General features: G+C 55.5%; 2 protein-coding genes across 2 annotated transcripts; one reads left to right on the top strand and one right to left on the bottom strand.

Annotated features, from left to right (window-relative positions):
* Nucleotides 1–889: 889 nt before the first annotated feature.
* On the bottom strand, nt 890–12,098 carry KIF7 (kinesin family member 7). The gene is made up of 18 exons (XM_058811498.1): nt 11,798–12,098; nt 10,305–10,505; nt 9,285–9,696; nt 8,209–8,740; nt 7,771–7,908; nt 7,402–7,626; nt 6,803–7,005; nt 6,399–6,505; nt 5,939–6,094; nt 5,432–5,634; nt 5,150–5,347; nt 4,832–4,957; nt 4,174–4,350; nt 3,684–3,899; nt 3,280–3,486; nt 2,627–2,825; nt 2,386–2,535; nt 890–2,184 (listed from the first exon to the last, which is right to left on the bottom strand). Exons 1-18 carry the CDS (start codon nt 12,096–12,098, stop codon nt 1,787–1,789), a joined length of 4,149 nt encoding a protein of 1,382 aa, XP_058667481.1. The 3' UTR covers nt 890–1,786.
* Nucleotides 12,099–12,896: 798 nt separating this feature from the next.
* LOC131562158 (ras-related and estrogen-regulated growth inhibitor-like protein) lies at nt 12,897–15,733 on the top strand. Its single transcript, XM_058811726.1, is given in 6 exon segments — nt 12,897–12,970; nt 12,972–13,005; nt 13,007–13,145; nt 13,552–13,605; nt 13,857–13,933; nt 14,482–15,733. Coding segments are annotated over 6 exon segments (804 nt in total). The 3' UTR covers nt 14,908–15,733.
* The last annotated feature ends 373 nt before the right edge of the window (nt 15,734–16,106 follow it).

Genomic DNA, 16,106 nt, shown 5'->3' with positions numbered 1-16,106 from the left:
ATGGGAAACCAGGGGTTTGTTATGTGGCTTTAAGGCTTTGAGGGACTAGATGGGATAGAGTGGAGCTCCAAATCTGCTACTTACTTCCAAGGAGGATAGATTGTTATTTTTCCTATTGAAGGTCTTTGTTTTCAACAGCAGAAAATAAAAGTGTCTGAACTTAATCTTGTGTAGCTCAGGCACATACAGAGCCCTCAATAATATCCTCCCTTCACTGTCACACCACTACAGGCAAGGTCAAGGATGTAGATCAGAAGGTGGTTCTTATATCAAATGCTGGCTTTTAACTTGCTGTGTTACTCCTTAAGTCATGGTTGTGGTAGCTGTTCTCATTTCAGGCTGAAGCAGTGGCTTGGTTTTTAGGATCAAGTGGTCAAGCAGCCCTTTGCCCCTACCCCTTGCCCTTCTTAAATCAGGGATCTGGGCTTTACTTCTTTCCCTGCTAGAGTTAAACTTGTTCCCCCTTCCTGAGCTGTCAGTGTTAAGCTGCAGGATTGCATTTAGTCTTTCTTAAATCCAGACTGGAAGTTCTCTCAAGAATATGAAAACCCTGCTTAAAGCAGCTTAGAGGCTGCAAGAGAAAAGCAGAACCAGAGTTCCTTTTATCATGGACATTGCTGGCTGGAGATGTTCCTCCTGTGGCAATTTAATGTAGGAGGCCTTCTAGATGTGGCTGGGACTACTGAAAACAGATATTTAAACATTAGGCCAACAGTGTGACAGCAGCTGACTTCCCATGCAGTGAGATTTAAATACAACTCCTTTCCTACATACCTGGAGTAAGTGGCCCTTCTGACAAGTCACCATTTCATAAAGCTCACTCTGCTTTATTAGAAAAGTTATAGTAAAAATGTAAAAAACACAAAGTTACTACAAAAATCTATGTACAAATTCTGCAGGGCTGCAGAGCATCTCCCTCCGAGGCTGCCAGGGCTGAGCAAGCTCTTCAGCTGAGAATTCCACATTGTAAACAAGTTTTTAGTGTTAAGAGGCCTGGAAACAAAGTGTCTCCTGCTTCACAGTGTTCAAGCTGCTGAGGGAGCAGAGGAAAAGCTTCCTGTCAGTGAGTGCTGCCTCGACTGGCAGCAACACGGAGAATGCAGGCTGGTGCTCCCACACCTTACACACTCATGACAACAAATCACATCTTTGTTCTTCCCCAGGCCTCTGAAATGTAACAGGGTTGCAGCCAGGCTGCCTTGTGGGGCAGGAGAGCTCTCAAGCTCAGCTCAGCAATACCCACTGCTCCCTGTGCCAGGTGAGCCTTGAGCCTGCCTCTAGAGAGGGTTTTCCCTCACATCTATCAATCACGGCTGGGTGATGAGGCACTGGGCTCATGTTAAGCCTGGCTGTAGAGCGGGTTTTTCCTCACATCTATCATGGCTGGGTGATGAGGCACTGGGCTGACATTGAGGTGGCTCTAGAGCGGGTTTTGCCTCACTGGGCTCATGTTAAGCCTGATTCTAGAGTGGGTTTTTCCTCACGTGTATCGTGGCTGGGTCAGAAGGCATTGGGCTGATGTTGAGGCTGGCTCTAGAGCGGGTTTTTCCTCACATCTATCATGGCTGGGTGATGAGGCACTGGGCTGACGTTGAGGCTGGCTCTAGAGCAGGTTTTTACTCACTGGGCTCATGTTAAGCCTGGCTCTAGAGTGGGTTTTTCCTCACATCTATGATGGCTGGGTCATAAGGCACTAGGCTGATGTTGAGGCTGGCTCTAGAGTGGGTTTTTCCTCACGTCTATCATGGCTGGGTGGTGAGGCACTGGGCTGACATTGAGGCTGGCTCTAGAGTGGGTTTTTCCTCACGTCTATCATGGCTGGGTGGTGAGGCACTGGGCTCACGTTGAGGCTGGCTCTGCGCAGCTCCCGCCGGGCTTTGGGAGCAGCAGCAGCAGCCGCCAGGCTCCGCGGGGGCAGCAGCTCGTGGGGCTGCCCCGCTCTCAGCAGCGAGTGCTCTGGGTCCCTCTGCCGGGGCTCGCCGGGGCTGTCGCTGGGCAGTGAGGAACGCCTCCATGTCGAGGGCAGAGGGGCGTGCACCAGGTCCCTGCTCTCATCCCTGGCCCGAGGGCTCTCTTCAGCGGCAGCTGGAGGCACGGGCTGCTCCCTGAGGCTGAATTCCTCACAGGTGCCAAGCTCAGGGGCAGCTCTGTCCCCAGCGCCATGAATGCTTCTCTCCATCCCTGCTGGGAAAAAATGAGGATACAGTGAGGAGATTATCAGGACTTCCATAATCAAAATTGGTGCCTCAATAACAGTTGCTGAAGGACCTACACATGCACTGCTCTGAACTGCTCCAAGCTGTCACTGCCAGTTGTGGGAATTGAACCTCCCTTTTAACTTGGCAGAAACAGCAAACCTAGGGGTTTGCCTGGCTTTCCTCTCACCTTTGGTCTGTCCAGCATGGAGGTTCATGTTACTCAGTCTCTGGTTCAGCTCCTGGTTTGCCCACATGTACCGGCTCAGCTCCTTTTCCAGCACTTGAATCCTTGCCTCATACTGCAGCTTGCTGCTGGCCAGCCCCTCATCCATGTGCTCTACAAGCAAGAACAAGGCTGTTTCAGCCTGGGAGCCCTGAGAAAGACAAAAGCAGCAGCACTGCTGCCCATGAGGAGAGCTGAGGGTTACCACGGCTCTGCTGCAGCAGTAGCTGCATGTTCTGCTCGTGCTCCTTCTGCTGCAGGGTGAGCTGGCGGTCCATCTCCAGCCGCTGCCGCTCCACAGCCGCCTCCAGCCAGTACACCAGCTGCTGCTGCTCCTCCAGCTGCATCTCCAGCTCTGAGAAGGCAATGTGCTGCCTGTGCTGGTCCTCTCGCAGTGTCACCACCTGGCCAGGGCCCAAGAGCAAGGAACTCTTCAGCTCCTTCACGCCTGGGAGGATTTCCTGCCCCAGCCCCAGTCAGGTTAGTTTTTTGGTACAGCCTACAAAGGTTAGTAGTGCTGGGATGTCAGAGCTGCCTTGTGGAGGGAAGAGCAAGGTGTGGCTGCACTGATGTAGCAGAGCCCCTGCAGGGATCCATGCATCCTATGACTACTTAGCCCCTCTCCCAGCTAGGGGTCATGGTGCTGTGGCTCTGTGGCCTTACTTTACAGGAATATGATGCAAGGAGAAAGCTTGGAACTGAGAAAAACAGGAGTGTGGTCAGGTCACAATTTCTGTTAACAAGTGCATTCAAGCTGTGTTATGTTTATGATGTGTTCTGGCTGGCTAATAATGCAATCACTAACAGCCAGTAAGTGAAATACAGCTCCCACGAGCACAGAGGGCAGTTGTCTCCCACCTTGTCAAAGTACTTGCAGAGCAGAGCTCGTGTCTCAGAGGAGGAGAGGTAGCTTAGCTTGGCCATGAGGTTCATCTCACACTGTGACAGCAGGCTGGCCGAGGCCCGCAGGACTCGCTGCCTGCATGTGATGGACTCATTCTTGTACTCAATGGCTGCATCCAGAGCCTCGATTGCCTCATCCAGCTGGAACAAGATCCGTTCTTCCTGCCAGGGCAGAGCTGTAGTTACCAGGGAGCAAAGGGTTTGCTCTGTCTCACCCTGCCCTAGCCTTGCTTGTCACGTCAGTGCTGGTAAGAAGCTGGGACATGCAGTTTGGGATGTGGGGGAGCATCTGCCAACGATCTCAGGCTCAATCTTTACTTCTCTCCTACAGCCTCCTGCTCCCAGCCCAGCAGAGGTACCTCTGGGGACAGCAGCGTGCCCTGGCGCAGCTTGTTGTCCAGCTCCAGCCTCTGTTTGAGCAGCTGGTCCTTCTCTTGGCGCAGGCTGTTGATCTCCTGGCGGATCTGCTGCTGGTCCTGGGCGCTGCCGTGGCGCAGCTGCCCGTTCTTCTCGCTCAGCTCCTTCTCCAGGTGCTCCAGGCGGCTGGACACGCGCACTATGTCATCTGTCAGGGCCTGCAGCACAGCATGCTCAAGGAGATCTGCTCCCAAGGCAAGTCAGGCCCTCAGCCCTGTTCTACTCCCTCTCTAGGTCAAGTGATCCCCAGTCAGACCAAGGGCTACCAAACCAACAAGCTCAGACTCTTTCATAGAGACAAGATTTCCTACCCACTTCCCAACGCCCCCTAATCCTCGCCTGCAGCCAGGCCCAGGATGGCACCCAAGTCTTCCAGCCTCCACCTCTGCTGGAAATCAAGCAAAGGGTTGAGGTGTAACACTCTTGTCTTACCTGGCTGGAGCGCAGCCTTTTGGTCTCCAGGCCATTCTTCTCCTGCAGCAGGGCTTCCTTTTTGGCCACAATAGCTTCCCGCTTCCTCAGCTCATCTTCCAGCTCATCCAGGGCCTGGCGCTGCTCGAGAACTTTATCCATCTCCATGTCCAGCCACTTCTTCTGTTCTTCAATTTTCTGATGGAGGGAGAAGCAAAAGGTGAGTGTGTGTGTGTGTGTGCAGACAGCAGCAGCAGTGCCCAGGACTGCTGGACTAAAGAGCAGCAGGGTTGAGATCTGAACAAGCGTCCTTATTCCATCTCTGCTAACCCCCATAGCCCAGACTTCACTGGTTTTATCCTTCCAGCTCCTCCAAAAGTCAGAGCTAAACTAAATTCCCAGCTGTCAAGGAGTTCTTGGAGGGCACATCTCTCACCACCCTTCTGCTAACAGACAAAACTTCAAAACTTTTTTACCAATGCTAGGATTTAGATGAGATCCTGTTTCTGGGGTAAGAAAAGATCTGAAGTCCTCTGCTACTAGATGGAAACGACATTATGGACTGTCCTTCTCAAGCATAAGATGGGCTCAGGTCTGTTTTCAGATGTCTCCCATCAGCCTGCAGCCTGCCAAGCATCCCCCCTGAGCAGGGAAGCAGAGGCAGGCTTGCTGTCTGTACCTGCTGCTGCTCCAGGCTGATCACAGAACCGTTGCTGCCACTCCGCCGTTTCCTCTGGAAAGCCGCGATTTCCTCTGTTTTGATGCGGAGGATTTTCTGGTGCTGCTCATGCTTCAGCTCCAGTTCCTGCAGGTGAAAGAGCAGCATGAGCATGGAGGGAGTGGGATGTGTTTGCCCAGGGGCCGAGGGACAGGTTATGTTCTCCTCTAGCCCTTTGGATAGAGCTGTCTCCATGCTCTCCAAGACAACCACAGACCACATCAGAGCCCAGCCAGAGTCATCCTCACAAACCCCACAGCTGCTCCTGGCCTCTCCTACCTTGACTCGGTGCTGTCCCTTGTTCACCTCCGTCTCCAGGCGCCGTTTCTGCTCGCTCTCCTCGCGCAGCCGCCGCTGCAGCTGCCCCTGCTGCCGCCGCATCAGCTGGATGTTCCTCTCCAGCTCCTGCACGCGCTTCTCGCTCTGCGCCGACAGCGACACCAGCCTCTCCGTCGCCTGCTTCTTCTTGCACAGAACCTGCCAGGGGGGAAAACCACCCTTGGCACCTCCTCTCTCTGCAGAGATGCCCCCAGCTCTGCCCTGCTCAGCCCTTCCCCTCACCTGTGCCTTGCTCCGCACGGCCGCCAGGCGTGTGCGGTACTCCTGCAGCTTGCGCTTCTCCCCAGGGTCCCAGGGCTCTTTGGCCTCCAGCTCCTGGAGCTGCTTCTGGCTGTCGCTCAGCTCTGCCCGCACCTGCTCTGCTTCCTGCTCCAGCTCACTGATCTTCTGGCTGTACTGCTTGTTCAGAGCCTGGGCATCCTTGCCTGCAACACAGCCCCCTCTCTCACAGCCAGGATCCCGACCCTTCCTCCCCCTCCACAAGTATTTTTGGCTACAGAGACTGAATGTTCACTTTCCCTCAGGTACTCCAGGGAAGGAACAAACCAGTAGGAAGGGTTTCTGTCAGCTGGAGGGATGGAGAAATAAAGCCCTGCTGCTTTTAGGAGAAAGAGACTGAGCACAAGCAACACAGGCAGAGAAGATGAGGATGGAAGAAGAGACTAAGCACCACAACTAGGAGGAGGCTTAATGGGAAATGGGTGCATATTCCTGCCAGTAGCTCTGCACCTGTCTTAATGAGCTCCGTGATCAGCTCCTCCTTCATGCGGATGTTGATCGCCAGCTCTCGGATCTTCTGCTGTGCCTGCACCAGCCTCCACTCAGAGCCCTTCCCTGGCAGGCGCTCCCGGCAGCCCAGCAGTGACTCCCGCTTCCCATAGACCTCTGCAACACAGATCCCCACATCAGGAAAGTCCTGTCTTAGCAGATGGGTGACAGAAGGACAATCTGATCTTGGATCTGTCACCAGAGTCTGGCACAGCATTGCCCAGAGTCACCTGAAGCTTCTACTATAACATACACCCTTGCCAGACCCTAAGAGTTCAAGTTTCTCCCTAACAAAAGCAGCTGGGTTCCATTTTTGCTCCATTTTTGTCCTCTGGGCACATCCAGGTGGGACACCAAGATCTCCCAGTGAAGCACCACCAGCCCATGGAAGATTGTCCAACAACCTACAGTTGCTACTTGCCTTTTGGCAGTTCCAGCTGCTCCTCCTGAATTGAGTGGGCATTGCCTCCACTTGGCTCCTCACCCAACTTGAAAATCTCTTTCTTGCTCAAATTTTGGATCCCATTTCTAGAAGGAGAAGCAAATTAATCAGTTTGGTCTGGACACTGCTAAAGCTGTTCCCAGTAAGGACCCTCATGATCCACAGGCTCCAGAAGGAGATGGAAAGAATAGCTGTGGTCAGGAATGATGGTAATGAGCTCCCCAGGGAGCAGTAAGGTGTACCAGCAGCATCACTGACCCCACAGGCAGCATTTGCCCTGCATCAGACACGAGAGCTGAGCTGCAGAGGTGGGGCAGGGACAGGTCACAGCCAGGGACAGGGACACGGCACAGGGACAGCTGGCTGGGACAGCCCCAACTCACCGGCACTGGGACAGGGGCCGTTTCTGTTCACATTCCTCCATCTCCTCTCCTGAGGACACCTCTGATGGCTTCTCTGAGTCCTGGCTGAGCTCCCTCGTCAGCCCCACCTCTCTCGCCTCAGGATCACCACTTGGGTGCTGTGTGTGGTTCGGGTGCCAGCCTGCCAGTTCCTCTTTCTGCAAGCAGGAGCTGCTGCTGAGCTTCTGGGCACAGAATTGGAAAGAGAAGAAACAAGCTGTGTGAGAGCGTGTTAGAAAAAGTGGCTCCCAGCTGAGCATCACTGCTAGACATAAAGGCAACAAAATTGATTGAGTGTATTTTCAGGAGAATCAGTGCATTGCCAGCTGCCTGTGCTTCTGCTGCTCAAACACTGAACAATTCTGGGACTCACCCACAACATGAAAGCAAAAGCCTCAGTTTTGAAGCTGGGCTGTTTTTGCCAGAGTTGTAAAACTCTGGATTTGAGCACTGAGCACAGTGCACTGAACTACACCTCTGGTAAGGATCACACTGAACAGCAGGGCAAAAGCTCTCCTACAGTGGAGAGCAGCCAAATGAAGAGGCAGCAGCTCTTCAGTGGCACAGCCTTATGCCCTCACCTTCTTGCAAAGAGCTCTTCCACTCTGCTCAGGAAGCAGCCCCGAGGGAACCCCACCAAAGCCATGAGAAGGGGCAGCATCCAGTGGGGCTGTGTGAGGTCTCTGGCTGGCAGTGACCAGGTGAAGATTTTCCAGCAGTCCTGGCACACACAGGTTTGGCATTGCCATCTCCAAGCGCACGTGCAGCTCTGAGATCTTATCCTGCTGCTCCTGCAGTTTGTCACTCTAGGAAACAATCAGAAAAATGTGGCTACATACATGTTGATCTGAGACTCACTGCAGAGGAACCTGAAAGCTGGGCTGAGCACCCCTGGGCAGGAAGGAGAGGAGTGGGGCAGGTCCCTCAAAGAGACCAGAGCCCAGAAATACCTGCAGCTTATACTGTTCCATAGCATCCTCCAGGGCAGCCAGGAAATCACGGTTCTCCTCCTCCAGGCGTTCCACTTGCCTCTGCAGCTTGGCCACCTGCTCATCTTTGATGGACTCACACTTCTTCTCAGCGCTCACCTGCTCCCCAAAATAAAAGAGAGGCAGCATCAGTATTTGTCCTTCTCTTCCCATCTCTGCAAGGACACAACAGCTCTGCAGATTCTTCCTATGTAATAAATCTCTCAGCTGTAGCTGAGAGTCCTAGTCCTAGTTTTTCCCTGCCTGCTGTGAGGACCATGTCCTTCTGCCTCCCTAGAGCCTCTTGGACAGGTTACCTCTCCTCCCTTCCCTCTCCTGACCCTTTAATCATGCTGTGCTGGAGCTGCTGTGGCCACGAGATGAACCCCACCTCAGAGAGCTGTAACACTCTCCTATTACCTGTCCTTTTGCCACTTTTGACCCTTGTGCCTCCTGCCCCTGCTCCTCCATGGAGGTGCTCTCAATGCCACTGTCCAGCCCGGCCGAGGTCAGCTCGCTCCTCTGGCTCTCCACGGCGCACAGCCACTCCTTGACGCGCAGGACCTGCTCCAGGCTGAGGCTGCTGTCCTCCTGCAGCTCGGAGAGCAGGCGGTGCGCGGCGTCGGTGCACGTGCGGTAATGGGCGCACTCGGCCTGCAGCCGGGCAGTGGCGTCGGGCACGCCGCGCTTGGCGCTGCCCGAGCGGCGGATGGTGCGCGTCTCCGAGCGCTGCCGCTGCTCCAGCGCCTTCTGCAGGCTCTTGATCTGCAGGTGCAGCTCCTCGATGTGCTCCGTCTCCCTGCGGCAGTTCACCACCGCCCTGTTCTGGATGTTCTGAGCGCGGCTGGCGTAGTTCAGCGTGTTGAGGCTCTCGTCGAAGTCGGAGGATGAGGGGCTGACGCAGGCTATCATCACGGTCTGGGCGTTCCCACCCAGGGAGTCTTTCAGGATCCTAAGGAAAAGCACAGGGATTAAAATGGCAGAAATACAAAATAACACAGAAGGTTTTCAGAGGTTAAGTCCAAGGAAAATGATCTTGCTCTGGTCCTTGCTCTGTAGTTCGTTGGCATCAGTGATGTGAATGGAATCATTAAGCAGAGGATTAACAGTTTGCACCACGGCAAGTCTTCATCCAAATAACTCCTGAGGTTGGGAGGTCCCTGACTCTGTGATCACTGCTAGGTATGTCCTGGTGGAGATTGCAAAGGCCACCTGCTCAAGCTAAGAACTAACTGTGGACCATTCAACAAATCTACTGGGAGTATTTTTTTATTCCCTGACTGCAGGAAGGGCAGGATAACCCACAGCAACACCTGATCTCTGCTTCAGCAGCATGAGTTATGCAAGCCTCACTGTCTGTAGCACTGCAACGAGCTAGGGCTGCATTCCTATCCTGGCCTCATTGATCCTTGAGATTCCCTACATCAGAACCTGCAGAGAGGGCAGACCTGTAAGCTGAGCCTGTGAGACATGGGGGGCCCTGCTCCCAGTGGTACCTGGTGATTTTGGAGTCCCTGTACGGGATGTGGGTGGTCTTTCTCCGAGGATCTCCCAAGGCACTGATGACGTTGCCCAAGGCCAGGAGGCCACAGTTGATCTGGATGCTCTCCTTCAGCCTCTCCCCTGTGTTTCCCGTCTTCACAATCCGCTCTGAGCCCGCCAGGTCCACGAAGTGGAACTTGGAGACCAGGACCTGTCCGGCGGCGGGCAGGGCGGGCGGCTGTCGGTGCAGGGGCAGGCGGCCGGCGCCGCGCCGCTGCTCCATGGTCACTGTGAAGATGGTGTGCGAGCGGCTCGACTGCCTGTTGATGTGCGTGGCTCCCGTGTGCTTGGCCGTGTTCCCCATCTCCAGCAGGCTCAGCACCTCGTCCAGCCCTTCCACTTCCGACTCCTTCACTCCGCAGAGCACTGCAAAGCAAAGGTAGCTGTGGTATTGTAAAAGCAGGTGATCCCTGTCAAAGGGAGGAATGATGCATCTGACTCCATTGATATCAGAAGGCTAATTAATTACTTTATTATACTATATTATTCTATATTACATTACACTATATCTAAACTGAAACTGCACAAGCACTCAGCTCAACTGAACAAAATCTTGTGACTGTCTCCTGACCGACAGTCTGCACACACGCTTGGCCCTGATAGCCCAAGGAAACAAAACACCATCACTGCGGGTAAACAATCTCCACACTACATTCTACTTTGGCACAACACAGGAGCAGCTAATAAGATAAGAATTGTTTTTGATCATTCTTTTCTCTGCTTCTCTGAGGTTCAGAGAATGTGAATCCCACAGCTGGGAGGGATGGGCTGCCCAAGCTGCTCTGCACAGCTTGGTGCTGTCACCCTGCCCATACCGGGCTTTGCCCAGACAAGCTTTCAAGATTAAGCACAGCAAACTGCTGCAGGAGACAAAGGGATGGTGGGGGAAGACCCGGCTCTGCCTTCATGGACAGATAACCCAGCTCTGGCCTACAACATGGGGAGAAAAGGAGCCTGTGCACAGGCACACATACCAATGTTCCCCTTGTCATCCTCCCGGATCTGGATGTCTTTGCTGGCTGTATCCACCTGCAGCAGGTCCCGAAACTCCTCCTTGTACACCTCCAGGTAGGACACTCGGACCGTGTAGTCGATCAGGTCGTTCTCATCAATGAGCCTGAAGGTCTCAGCCATGGCTCTTGGGATGATGCCCTGCTCATCCTCATTGATGGAAGCTGCCAAAGAGAGGCACACACCCATGGAGCATCCAGGGAGCCCACGCTGGCTGGGGACAGAGCTCAGGTCAGGAGCCTGCCTGCAACACACGTCAGCTGGAAAGGAGCAGCCTCACAGCTCCCCCACAGCTCAGCCCTCTCAGCCTGGGCTAAACATCCCACAAGACCTCTGGGCAAATCCTATCCCACCGCTGTGCTGGATTCCAGCAAAGCTGCTTGGTTCCAGTCCTTCCTCAAGAAGGAAAAAGCACCTCAGCATTTCAGTATCAAACACCATGCCTGCAGCTGCACTGTGCTGTCCTTTGAAGCCAGCATGACTCCACAACTTTTCCCAACTGAGAGCAGCTTTTCTTTTCTTTTTTTTTTTTTTTTTTTTTTTTTTTTTTTGTGTGCTTGTAGCTTGCTTGTATGTGGCCATAGCACTCTATTTTTTCTTTTGTCTCCAACAGCCATGTAAAATGGCAATTCTCAAATTTGGTGCAATGATAGCCTGAGCTGGGAGACTGAAAACAGATGTACATTAAAACTGTGAAACAATTTAGTGTTTACAAATGATGCAATTAACTAAAGATGACTGAAATGTTTATAGCACATCCTCTGTAAGAAATCACAATGCCATTAAACCAGCATGAGAAAGTTGCCTCTTTGCTCATTTCCTTCATATAAAGAAATTAACAGGACTAACACTTGCAAACCTCCCTCTCCTTCAGGTTTATTTCAGGACCTAGGACCAACACCAACCACCTTCAGAGCTGGTGGAAGACCAGGTCCTGTCACTTGTCCTGCAGTGAAAGAGGAGAAACCTAAACACTGTGATCTCAAGGGTGTGGAGATACACTTTTGGGGGTGGCTACAGCAACATAGGTAAGGGGAAAGGAAAGGCTGCTGGCAGTGGGATGGTGAGGGGAGGTTGGCTTGAGCTGGAGGGGCTGGCAGAGTGGAAGGGCTGTTTGGGAGTGAAACTGGAAGTGATGGAGATGATGATGACACAGTTTGGTTTGGGTAAAGCAAGGATACTGGCAGAGCAGGGAGGCTGGCAGGACAAGGATGCTGGAGGAACAGGGATGGTGGTGGGACAGGGATGCTGGAGGAACAGGGATGCTGGAGGAACAGGGATGCTGGCACAGCAAAGATGTTGGCAGGACAGGGATGCTGGCGCGACAGGGATGCTGGAGAAGCAAGGACGCTTGCAGGACAGGGATGCTGAAGAAGCAGGGATGCTGGTGGACTAAGGATGCTGGCGGGACAGGGATGCTGGCGGGCATGGAGCCGCCGGTCCCGGCGAGACTCACCGACGCTGGCCTCCCCGATGGTGTAGGTCTTGCCGGAGCCCGTCTGTCCGTAGGCGAACACGGTGGCGTTGAAGCCGCGGAAGAAGGCGCGCAGCAGCGGCTGGACGCAGGCCCGGTACACGGCCGCCTGCCCCGCCGCCTCGGGCAGCACGGCGGCGAAGCGGAACCGGCGGCGGCCCAGCTCCACCTCGCCGGTGGCGGCATCGCTCCGCAGGCACGGCCGGTGTCCCCGCAGCGCCTCCCGGGGCAGCAGCGGCCGCACCCGCACCGCCACCCGCACCACGGCCGCCTCCGCCGCCATGGCCGCGCCCGGCGCGCCGCGATGGCGTCAGCGGCTCCTCCCGAAGGGACGGGACGGGACGGGCAGGGCAGGGCAGGGAGGGGGATGCGGGACCGGGAGGAAGATGCGGAGGGTCGGGAAGGGAGGAGGATGCGGGTAGGGTAGAGGATGCGGGACCAGGAGGGAGGATGCGGAGGGTCGGGAAGGGAGGATGCAGCCGATCCTCGCTGCACCCCGCGGAGAGCAGTCGGGGGGAGCGGGGGATGCCCGTGTCTGCGGGACTTGCTCCGGAGAAGCTCCATCACTCGGGAGATGCTCCATCACTCTTGGGATGTTTCATCACTCACTCCCTCACTCGGGATCCCGTCCCTCGTGAGATGCTTCGTCACATGCGAGGCAGCGCTCCGTTAATCGTGAGTGTTCCATCGCTGGTGAAACAAAGTTCCGCCGCCCATGAGATGCTCCGCCAGCCACAGGGGACTCGCGTCTCTCATCAGCCGCTTCATCCAGCCCAGCAGCGGTAACACTCCCGCACTCCCGGGTGACATTGCCACGATCACCGTGCGGAAGGGACAAGAGGCGGCGTGGCCCTGCCGAGGCACAAAGTGCTTTGGGGTGGGGGCGTGGGTCCCTCCTGGGATGCGGTTTGGGAGCAGCTGGTGCCGACAGCTGGTGCTTCCCGGCCGCCCGCCGCGCTGGGGGCTGGCAGGGCCGGCTCAGCCACTGACGTATGTTCAGGACACTCCGAGCGATGACAAAGTTTTTCATCCGGCTGCCTGCAGTTCCCTGCGCACCGCCCCTGCGGCTGCGGGGAGGGGTATGGGCCTGGCGGGTCCCCCGGGTGCCGTGGGAAGCGCTGGGCTGCCGGCTGTGCCGAGCCGGGCTGGACACACGGCTGGGACCGTGCGAGGGGCTCGGCCACGCTCGGCATGGGGCTCCGGCTCCCCCTGCGCCGCAGCACCAGCTTCACCCCCGACCACCCTGCCCTCATGGAGGTGTCTGGCCCCGCTGCCCTGAAGATGGAAGCGAACGTCCTTGTCATGGGAGCAGACAACGTAGGGAAATCAGGTGAGAACTGACGGTGAGCTGTAGCAGGCTGGAAACTGCAGCAGCGTTTGGAGGACAGTGGCAGGGAGCAGCCCATGGAGTGAATTGGTGAGATGGGGCTGAGCCCTGGGGTGCAGCTGTGGGTCAAGGTGGGGAAGCTGAGCACAACCTTGTAGCCAGCCGGGCAATGACAGGGGAAGGTATTTTGCACTGAGCTGCAGTTTGCTGATGCTCCCGCTCGTGCGGATGCTGGTTCGTGCTGTGCCTCTGCTGCACTCACAGACCTGCTGGTGGCTGGGGAAACTCAGAGGTCGTTGCTGCTTGTAGGAGTTTACAAGGGCATGGTGCCTGACTCTGCTCTGGATTTAGACAGGAGCATCCTCCAGGTTTTGGGTTATTCTGATGATTCCTGTCCTTCTGTCTGCAGCTCTGACCGTGCGTTTCCTGACCCGGCGCTTTATTGGAGAGTACGGGGACATGGGTGAGTGCCAGGCCAGGCCAGTTCCCAGCAGGGACTGGGTACAGAGACAGCTCTGCTGTGGGATTTCATTGCAGCCCATCCTCTCCTGCCTTTCTCCAGAGCATCTGCCTGCTCCCAGGGGCTCAGTGTTGTATTTGTTCAGTGACCCATCTCTTTGCTCCACAGCTGCTTCTCTGGGATGCAAAAGGTCCAGGGTGGCAGCTGGTGGCACCGTGAAGATGACGATTTTTCTTTTCTTTTTGGGGGCACAGAATTCATCTACAGCCACAACCTGACCGTGGATGGCCGAGAGATTCTCTTACACATCTGGGACGTCCCCAATTCCCAGGTGAGAGAGCTCCACTCCTATCACCCATTTCTACCCCAGGGCCAAAACCCCCTTTACTGGAAGTTACCTATGGGGAACCACAGGCTGGGAGGTTCAAGTGAGCAAGGCTTTCAGATCAGAGGGTTCATAGGTGACTGAACTCTTCTCAGCTGCCAAGCACAGGACAGCAATGCTGCTGACAGGGTAGCAATAGTTACCATAGCCCATGGCCCTCTGGCTGAGAACACTGGAGCTGAAGCACTGATGGGAATACAGGACTGCTAAAGAAATTGAGGTGCTGCTCTGAGGTCCCACACTGTTATCATCTACAGCCTGCAGTGCTTGGCAGCTGGGTGAGGGTTAGGATTAGGGTGTGATGGTGAAAGCTGAATCATCCCCCCTTGGTTAGTTCTGCTAGCCAGGTGCTGCTCTGCCTTCCTTGGTACTCCTCTTTCTCTCTGCCCTTTTGCTGTTCTCTGTCCTGACAGGCTCAGGATTGCCCTGTTCCATCAGGCAGGCCTGGAGGGAGGGAGCTCAATGAAACAACCCTTCCTTTTCTCTTTCCCCAGGAGCAGGCAGAGGATGGCTCCTCGGAGGAGAAGCGAATCCAGTGGGCAGACAGCTTTGTCCTGGTCTACAGTATCTGTGACCGTGCCAGCTTCAACATCCTGCCCCTCAAAGTGCAGTTCATCAAGGCTGCCAAGGAGGGGCAGAGCCAGGAGAAGGTGCCCATTGTCATTGTGGGCAACAAGCGGGACCTGCACCACCAGCGGGAGGTGTCCAGCGAGGAGGGCCGGCTCCTGGCCCTCTCCTTAGACTGCGGTTTCTACGAGGTCTCTGCAGCTGAGGCTTATCACGGGGCCCTCATGGTCTTCCACGGACTGGCCAAGCTCATCCCAGACACCAAGCTGGCCCTGAAGAAGGGCACAGGGATCCGGGGCATCGTCAAGACCATGTCGGCTGTGTTTGCCCGAAAGCGAACGGACTCCCTCTGAGCCCCTGCAGGGCTGCTGCTGCTCTCTGTGCTGCCCAGCTGGGCCAGGCCTGCCTGCTGGGTGCCCGTGGACATGGTGTGTGTCTTTCCATAAGTATGACGGGTTCCTTGCTGTCCTCCTCGTGTCAGGGTCTGGGTGTCCTGCCATGCACAGCCAGTGCAGCTGAGGACTGTAGTGGGTTCCTCTTGGCTCTGCCGTGGGACAGTCTCATCTCTTTGCTCTACCAGCTCTTTAGGTGCCTCCTGCTTTCTCCTTCCATCCTCCAACACTGGAAACCACGGGGGGATTTTGCCAAAGCTCCAGGCAGCAGCATCCCCAGCTCCTGCAGCAGGAGCTGCCCAGGCTGTCAGCGATTAGGGAGAACATCCTGCTCTTGTACAGCACACGACTCCCTGTCTCTCCACTCCTACTCTGGGACCCTTATTCCTGTTTTACCCTCACCAGGGTCCTCTTCAGTAACCCTGGAGCACCCATGAGCTGGAGAGGTGGTGCTTTCCCCACTGGGGAGGCAGTGATAGTTCCCACGTGTATATCAGAGCCCAGGGCACCGGCGATCCTGGGGAATTTGGTGATGGCTGGTGCCTCCCATCCCCCTTGCCGTGCTTTTGAACAGCTGTGCTCACAGCCCTCTCTCTCCCCCACAGCCTTGCAGCCATCCCAGCCGTTTGTTTCCCTTGTGCGGGCGGGCGCTGTACAGGCTGTGCCTGGGAAAAGCCAGGCGTGGGGCTCGTTCCCAGCATGGGAATTGCACCACGAGCCTTCCCAAGCCGCTCCTTCTGCAGGGCTGCCTGTCCCCGGGGAGGAAAGGAGCTGGGGAAAGGGGCTCGCTGACCCCTGTGCTGCTGGGAGGCTTTTCCCTGCCTCTCCCAAACCCTTCTCTTTGTGCCCTGGGAGCGCAGTGTATTGGGAGAGGGTTTGTGCGTGCTGTAGGGACACTGATTTCTCTGCTGTGTTCTTCTGGAAATGCAATAAATTGTCTTTGGCAGGAAGCCCCGGCTCCTTGGAGCTGTGAATTTGTACTTGGGGCATGGGAAGAGACACGTACCGTGCTGGGCATGAGCACCCACTCTGTGGGCAGCTACCCACAGGGAACGTAACAGGATGTTTCCTGCACCCACTCCCTTGGCCCTGAGTTGGGGGTCTCACCCCACTGTGTTCCCTTGGTTTGGTGTCTCACTGCCACAAAGAAGCTGAGCAGA

This window comes from Ammospiza caudacuta, chromosome 10, assembly GCF_027887145.1.
Source record: "Ammospiza caudacuta isolate bAmmCau1 chromosome 10, bAmmCau1.pri, whole genome shotgun sequence".
In the NCBI taxonomy this organism is placed as follows: domain Eukaryota; kingdom Metazoa; phylum Chordata; class Aves; order Passeriformes; family Passerellidae; genus Ammospiza; species Ammospiza caudacuta.
Note: the sequence above shows the minus strand (reverse complement) of the source record. Positions and strands in the feature narration are given on the sequence as shown.